This window comes from Schistosoma mansoni, chromosome W (assembly GCF_000237925.1).
Source record: "Schistosoma mansoni strain Puerto Rico chromosome W, complete genome".
In the NCBI taxonomy this organism is placed as follows: domain Eukaryota; kingdom Metazoa; phylum Platyhelminthes; class Trematoda; order Strigeidida; family Schistosomatidae; genus Schistosoma; species Schistosoma mansoni.
In genome coordinates, this window is record NC_031502.1 from 18,299,886 (window position 1) to 18,308,804 (window position 8,919).

An 8,919-nucleotide genomic window follows, 5' to 3' on the forward strand; every position below is an offset into this window, starting at 1 on the left:
TTGTTCCTTGGTATATGTCAAGATTTCACTAGGAGACTTCAATAAAGAAAGTATCGCGATCGGCACAATCTAATCTGTTAACACAATTTTGTAAGAGCAAGGGAGATCTCCTCCTTTATTCTTCTCAAAGCATTTTGAAGAGTGTTGGTAGTTTTATATAGTTTTCTATTTCTGTACAGCTCTGGGAATTGTTGTAGTTAAACTACGAAATCAACCTGATTACGTTTTGTACAAAGTGGACTACCATTACAAAATAATTTGTTTAAGCATAATTCAGATTTTTTTACCTGTTATGTGTAGTTATACAATCCATTTTACTGTGATCACTGACCTATAAATTACTATTATGTATAGATATTCATGTAATCGCGTATTTTGGTCTCCGTTTCAGAATATCCTAGTCGATCTAAGTCAGAATGTCCTACCACTGATCAGTCAACAGGTCAAATGATAATTGAACACCGGTGGATTAATTTATCAGCGCTGAAAGAAGGTCTATTTGATTTTGCTTTCCTGTTAGACTGTTGTGAACCAGGTTTAATACCAGAACCACAACTTATTGCAGCTCTGTTTGACTTAGTAAGTAAATCTTGGAGCGTTACGTGTTAAGTACATATTAATTTAACAAAAGTACGTATATGCTATTTTGTGTGTGATAGCTCTTGATATGATTTAGTGAATGACTGGATTATCAGCTAACAGACGTATTCGGGACTGAAAAGATCAGATGTACAGATAATAAACACAGAAACGGACAAAATAAATCAGACTGAGAGGGAGATAAACGCAACAGGAGCATCTATTATCCAATCTCATTTCTTTAGGAGATTGATAGGTTGTTTGATTAATCAACCAATATATATTCCTCTGAGTCATTAACTAAATATTTGATAACCAATATCAACTTATTTTCACATCAAGTCTGAAATAATACGTATCGTTAGCTTTGGATCAGGATGAGTTATTTACGCAGTAATAGTCTCTGAACGTTTGTCTAATGACTTGTAGTAGTGTTCCTGAAGGTGATGAACTCAGAAGTTCGTGACAAGATTTTCTTCGCATTATGCATTCAAAAAGATTATTCAGATCGTTCTAAAAATCCAGATGAGTCCTTAAAATCTAAACCGCTTGTGTTTTTTTCGCCTTTTTTCACTTGCTTCCTGAAAACTAATAAACGAGTTAGTTATGAAGACTCTGTTTATGGAAAAAATATCACATTATTTGACCACAGTTTCTCAACTTTGTCTACAACTGTAATAGTTCAAGGTAACTTAGTAACCAAGTACAGATTCGTATATCGGTTCTTTTGAAACAGTGAAATTGGGTGTCTTTCTGGTTTTAACACGTCAGCAAAGTGTGTACGCTATTTCGAAGCAATTGATGTTTCATCAAGGCCAATTTTTGTAGCACCAATCAATCGAACTTTTCGTTTTCTTTCACAATTGGTTGACGGAATTTATCGATTGTTTATCGTTCACCTTTATTTCATATCACATCTTGCAGCTTTGAACATGAATGTTTGCTTTAAACTGCTCATTTAAATCTTCAAAATAACATAAGCTTTTACTTCGAATTTATAAACCGGTTAAATAGTTTTAAGGTATTATTCTAAATAAGGAAACTATCAAAATTTTAGTGACCTTTTTTATCGCTATTTTAATGTACGGTGTAGATATGTATTTTCTGAGCGGCCTCTGTACGTAGATGAATTCTAACAGGGACCATTCATAGTCAGTTTTTTCAGATAAATTAGCAAGTATGAATTTATACATTGTAATTATGAGCGAAAGCTCTTACAGTGACTGGAATATTTCTTTGAAAGGACTCATACAACAATAACTGAATCTTAAGGCTAAATAAAAATAGTTGTTAAATTAATTATATCAGTTAGTTGTGGGGATAGGAGAGATACTAACAGGTGAAGAAGGGGTTTGATTGTAAACAAAATGATCTTGGGTGCTGTTAGAAGTATGAGTGTGGTTGTCACCTCCGAGCTACCCACACCATGGGAAGATATTTCTTTGTGAGGGACCTGAAGAGAAAGCCGGATAAGTGGTGGTCTTAGTGACATTGGAGTGTAATGGAAAGGCCCAAGGGACGACTGCTTGAGGCTGATCAAGGATGGTCTTTTTATGGAAGGTTTCGCATGTGTTAGCTTTACAATTCGAAAGGTCTTATTTCCGAGGTTGGAAATCCATGGGGTAATGTGAGTTGTGACATTATCAGAGTCGACGTTTACTAACCCGTTCCTTCTACTGAAGGGAGGTAGCACCTCTGCAGATGGTGGTTGTCCGAAGGAAACTCCTATCACAGCTCCCAAAGTCAGCAGCACAATTTTGGCCTCGGACACTAAGTTGCTGCCTTTAGTTTCACCGTTCTCCAACCAACCTGTCTGGCATGGTAAGACCTAGAAGAACACATAGGGCTAGTTTGATTCATCACAATAGGCAAGCCCGACCACCACGTCAAGGTAGAAGCTATAGTCAGGATAAACTAAAAAATCCCTTGGATAACCAGTATTGTATGTCGACAAGTCAGTTTATTTGCCTAAAATACGTTTTTACAGCCATGGTAGCTCTTGACTATTTCTTTGGACAGTTTTTTTGAATATTTTTGGAAAATTTCGTTTCAGTAAAAGTCCGATAACAACAGCTCTACTGCCAGATAGTTTGGGTTTTATACATATGTGTTATTTGCTGTATATAATAAATTGGCCCCTTCTAAAGTAATAAAAACCGAACGGGAAGATATTAAATTTTGACTCAAAAAATGGAGTTTTATATTGGAGTAGCTAGAATCCTAATTGTTTTCTATCAGTCTCTTAGGAAGCGCGATAAGGCGAGTGTTTTTATAGTGGTTTCATCTGAATAGCAAGGAAAAAATGGAATTTGTGTTTCGATGGCATATCCAAGATATGATAAACATGTTTTGTACGACAGAATGTGATTTAACCATTGACAACTTGGAGGACAGTTGATATTATCACTTGAAACCTTTAGTCCTGACTCGATGTTGTTATCCTACGAAAACGATTTTTATAAGATTTGACCGACTTACATCCCCACAACGAAAAAGATTTAGGATGGGAAAATTAAGGCACTACAGGGAAAAACAATCCACCGATGCTCAAAGGTTAAGTTGTCTAATAAACCAAAAAAATTAAATATCTAAATTTGATATATACTCAGTAACTCTTGCCTTGTAAAAACTCTCCAAATATATTGAAACATTCAAACATATTACAGGTGTGAAACGGATTAGCGACGATTTTCTGCCGAATATTTGTGACTCAATTAAGCTTTTTTACGTTCCTAGGCTACACTTCTACCTTTGACTCTGTTCCAAAACCACTTTTATTAAATAAGTTTGGCGGCAATTACACTGAGAACTGGTTGATCAACTAGTTACGTTTTTACTTCAATGGATATGAGCAGTCATGTGCTTGAAGGAAAGTATTCTACTTTTCTTATTAACCCAGACTGATTTGTTTTTAGGAGCTCTTTTCCCTTCTTTACTTTGCTCATTTTTCTTCATGATAAGTCATCTACAAAAAACACCTGTTAGATATGCGTATGATCTCATTGTTTTTACGCCGATTTCTTCTGCTTCGAATCCTCTTGAAATGAATGAGCTCTTTTCGTTCATTGAATGGTGGTCTATTTTCAATAGTCTCACACTTATTCCTTCTAAATAAATGACTATTAACTTTACCATGAGACATACGCATTACTTAAATGTCTTGCTGGGATCCAACGAAATTTAAGCTATTGAAGATTCTGTACCAAAAATAATGTCAAAGGTCATATATCTTGGTGTAAGTTTTTCTTGTAATCTCCCTTGGTCTTCTCATGTTTTGTCAATATCAAAGAAAGATTTCCATGACTTATTATATAGAGAGGCTCCATATCTTCGGCATTGCTTGACATTTACTATTAAGGTTTGTAAATTCTTGTATTTCACCTATTATTCTTTCCTGGGATCCTGAGGAAATATTTTCTTATGTTGATGAGAGTGCTGAAGGCAGTTAGTATGGTATGCGGTGAATCCTTTGATGTCATCATATATATAGTTGTGGATAGATATTTGAATTCTTGCAAACTACTAGTATTTTACCGGTTATGAACCATTCACTTGATCCGCAGCCTTTTGAGTATCTTTCGGTAGAACGGAAAGTGAATGCTTTAAAAATTATAAATCGAAGCAAAAGCACAAGAGCTCTTCATTACCATGTTTAGCTCATACACTATGGGACGAACAGGTTATAGGAGTTTACTTAATCAAAAACGTATATCCATGATCATGTTACTAACTTAGAGTTGCATAGATTTTTACTTTCTTAGAAATATTTCACTCAATCCTAAATAATTTACTTACTTATTTTTCGTATGTATGCATTCAGTTATCTAATTTTTTTGTAGCATAAGGTCAGAAGAAACTTTTTGAATTATTGTATCCTGAGAATTTCATATCGTACTAAACAGATAATACTGATTAAGGTCAACATTTTTGCTGTTATTATTATTAAGCTCAATTTAATGTTATCTTCCTTACTTATCATATCATATTTCTTGGTCAGTATGTTTTCATGGGGAAGAATATAACATCTCTAAGTCTGTAGACGGTCTGCCTAACTACTGTGGAAGATTCGTTTAAACGTGGTAGGCTCACATGTGCTCTAAATTATAGTCTTTTACAATCTTTTGTTTTTTTAAACCACTGTTTTAGGATGCTCCAGTGCTAGCGCGGGCTTGCCTACTGCTAGAATGTGCCTTTTTAGTTCACCGTTGTAATCGAGGCGAATGGGCTGGATGGATGAAATTCAATCTACCCAGTTCATTTCGATCGAGCGCTGGATTCATTAGTAGTAATACTACTAATAGCAACAATAATCCTTCACAAGCAAACGAAAATACTAATAACAATAATCATCCAGTGGATATATCGGAAATCAAACGTGTAGCTGGTTACCTATTCTATGCTTGGGGTGAGGTATGCAATAAGTTACTACTACATATTATATGCAGCCCATTTCTTATTAGTTGACTTAACTACCAACAGGAAACTGCTTTTAAAACTGTACAAGATAACTAATTTTCGGTCTATCTGGCGAATTATTATCTATGTCTTATTTAAATGATTTATGAGCGAGATAGGTGATCAGTCCTTTTTAACAGGAATGTTCAAATGCGAGTTTCTCACAATTTTCCTGTATTTATAATCTTGTGAGCAAGCCAGTCGTTCGGGAAGTGTTTTCTCAATAACAATAAAAGCTTCGATGATTCAAAAACCTGTTAGTCTATAAAAATACCGAGTTGTAGTGAAAATCCAGTAGTATAATACGTCGTACATTATCACTTAAAACTAGTTAAAAATATAAGTAATGACTAATAAAACAAAGTCGGAATACTTTCTCTTCCGTGTAGTGAATTTACTTTTTTCATTAAAGATTCTTTTATTGTGGTTTACTAGTGTGTTTTCTGAATCTCTTAGTAATGTTACTGTACAAGCTTTTTAAAATTCACAAGCGAATACTCGAAAAGGTCAAAACGACTTGACATCAAAATAGTAGCTTCAGTGAACGATTAAACATAGATATACTGCATGTAGAGATGTTAACTGTACTTGTTTTTTTCTGACCTGAGGATATTACTTGAGTTATATGGCCTAAGTCAAATGAACATTTCATGTTTTATGGTTGAACCTTCGTGGTTGGATAACTAAATCCGGGAAATAAGTTATCCCCCTGAAATTTCTTTTGTGAAGTGACTCATCAAAAATGTTTATTAATCTCAAGGGAGTGGTTGTAACGACACATGGAAGCTCAGTGATTGTAGATCACGCTTCTGCAAAGCGGAAAATAAAGTAATCTATCCACTTACTTTCTTATAATGCTATAGTGCTTGTGAATATGTCTAAGGTGTTCTATTAATAGTTTCAGAGAAATTTCGTAAAGGGAAATTATGCATTGTAGCTGTCATTTGTATTGGGGAAACACTAAGTTATCTAGAAATAAATAAGTTCTTGTTGAAAGAAGGTTTACAGTGTAAGTGAAATCGAATTATCCCTAATGAAAGCTGTTTTCTGAATGTAAGTAATAGTTGGCTTGAACAAATAGACACTACATTTGTGCCTACATTCATCGGTATAAAGATGTAAATGTCTCATAACACTTGGATGTTTTATAATTGCATCCATCTACTATGCAATTACTGCAATGCCGTGAAATATAAGTGACATCTGTAAAATAATCCAAGTTTAGGTGAATTAGGTGTTCTTCACTTTTAAATTTTTATTAGTTATTCAAACAGTAATAATATGGGAAGAATATTGGGTTCGTATCTGGTTACAAGTTAGACTCCTTTAAAGCATTGATTATTTATTAATTCCGTCGATGTTTTAGGCATTGGGTCATAGGTTGCAGTATTTTACGTCATTAATGTCTTCGTCTAATTCATCCATTATTACAAATTTGGATCCATCTGGTGATAAAGTTTATGGAAGTGATAAAAGCAAAGACGTAAATTATCGATCAAATGTTGAAATGGAACAAAACTTTTTGGATGATGGTATGCTCGAAAATATATTATTGTTTAATTTTTGAAATATTAATTTACTTTGTGCATTTCCACTTTTCAGGAGATTGACTTAGATAGTTTTCCTATTGAAAAAAATAACCGTACTTTACGAGCAAAATTGTTAGTTATTATTATGAGATAGACTGTAGATTTATTCAATCCAGTAAGTAAAAAATAAACTAATCAATGAATTAGCTAATTTGCCCCGTAAGAAACAAATTATTATAGGATGTAAACAGAATGGTCGAGTGTACGTAATATTCATAAAACTGCATTCACAATTATCGAAACAGCAGTAAAACGGGACGACAGTCTTTGTGAACAGAAGTTCGGCTGTATAGGATGTCTAATAAGGTCAGAATGACCCTATTCTGCCAAACACTCAAAATACGAAAAGAAACCTGAAAAACTCAATTCCTTTAAACTTGGATTGCAATTGTTTTTGCAGAATCGAATGCAGTTTACCGAATTGTGTGAATTCAGATAAATTAATCAATGTAATGAGAATATATTATGACTTTCCCTGTGACCATCTTCACATTCATTGATTTAAAAGAATACCGCAATCTTCAGTTGAAAATCTGTCCGGTTTTTTTTAATAATTTAATGAGTAAAGTCTGTTAACTGAAATTCGAAATTGTTTCTTGTCATAAAACGAAAGTCTCATTCTCATTTCACTTCTAAAAAAATTTTTATTGAACGTTTTGAAAGTATGAAAGTCCGACAGAAAAGTTTATCACCAATAGTGTAACTACTTCTGGATTCACAAAAGATATTTCCATGTTTTAACATTGTCGTTATTGACACGCTTAACATATAACCGAAATATATTTGCTGTTTTCTACAAATTGATGAACAAAAGCATAGTTAGAGCATATATATCGTGTGATAAATTCATGTCGCCTATTATTCTAAAACTGTTAAGCCTAATTATGAAAATGAAACACTAAAATGCATTATCCTTTTGTTTTTCCCGTAATGAAAATTTCTAATCTCAGCACAATAGCTGTTTATATATCTTCAACACTTTAAATACTATCTCCGCTTGGTTATTTCTCGAAACAAAAAGAATATCAACTCAGAATGGAATAATTAGAATACTTATATTATTCCAAAGTGCTTACTTTTAGAGATTTTCGATTCTTGAAGACCTACAAAATTAGAGTAATTAGATGAGTAATTCGTATAATAGTCTGTTTAAGTAGTGTAAATGAAACGTTCTAGTTTTTTTATTAATTTAAGAGGTACAGTAGGAACTGGGGCAGATTTAGCGTTATTCTCCACCAAACGTAACCAATGTATGTTTTATAATCATGTTGTTATCTCAGCGTCAGTTAATCCAACTGGAGAAAGTTGCCCTTATGCTTTACTAACTGTTGGTGTTCAATTGTTGTTTGAGATAACAACTTATCTCAGAGAAACACATCAACGTTTACCACAATCCAATCCAAACTACGATGGAAAATGTGGTCAGTCAGCACAACATTCATCAAGAAACTCAGTGATCAAACGTTCATTGATCTGCATCAGATCCGATGCCTTCATCAATGATGCTGCCCAGATATGTGAAGGTTTTCATATCCTACAAAGCCTCTCCATTAAGTGTGATTTGATTGGTGTATGCTGTTGCATCGGAGATTCTTGCTTTTCCTTTTGTGTATGTTGAGGCCTACTCCTGTTGAGGTTGCTACCACACTGATCGTCTTCTCCTGCATTTGTTGGTGCGCGTGTCATAGAAGAGCCGGATTATCTGTGAGGTCCAGATCGTTCAACTTCATCCTAGCTGTCCACTATGTCCCATGCTCTCCCCCAGATGTTCACGTCTTCACAATCCAATCGACCACCAGGAAAAAGAGGAGAGGTGAGAGTGAGCAACCTTGCATGACATCGGCCTTTACCTCGAACGAGTCCTTCAGCTGTCCTCCATGCAAGAATTTGCAATATAATCCATCATAGGAATTCCTTATGATATTGACTATCTTCTCAGGCACGCCGTAGTGTCAAAGTAGCCTGAGTAGTATTTTCCTGTCTACGCTATCAAATGCCTTCTCGTAGTCAATGAAGTTGGTGTAGAGTGATGAATTCCATTCAATTGATTTTTCCACAATAATCTGTACAGTTGCGATTTTGTGTGTACACTATCGATCCTCACGGAATCTATCCTGATGGTCTCGACGTTGGGCATCTACGGAGTCTCTCACTCTGTTTAACAACACCCTGTTGAAAACGTTTCCTGGTACTGAGAGAAGAATGATGCCTCTGATTGTCACTGAATAGTAAGAGTAAATCTACAATCATTCATCCCGATAAATTTCAATTTGTATAATAATAATTATTATTATTA

The 8,919-nt window shown here is 34.4% G+C and overlaps 1 protein-coding gene across 1 annotated transcript in view; it reads left to right on the forward strand.

Annotated features, from left to right (window-relative positions):
- The window catches only part of Smp_174230 (hypothetical protein), a gene marked incomplete at its 5' end in the record, with an annotated part of 102,641 nt that overhangs the window by 35,676 nt on the left and 58,046 nt on the right, over window positions 1-8,919 (forward strand). Inside the window, 4 exons of the mRNA XM_018788847.1 lie at window positions 392-579; window positions 4,726-4,989; window positions 6,401-6,566; window positions 7,904-8,044. Coding sequence (XP_018654349.1) covers window positions 392-579; window positions 4,726-4,989; window positions 6,401-6,566; window positions 7,904-8,044 — 759 coding nt within the window. The remainder of the gene's footprint in view (window positions 1-391; window positions 580-4,725; window positions 4,990-6,400; window positions 6,567-7,903; window positions 8,045-8,919) is intronic.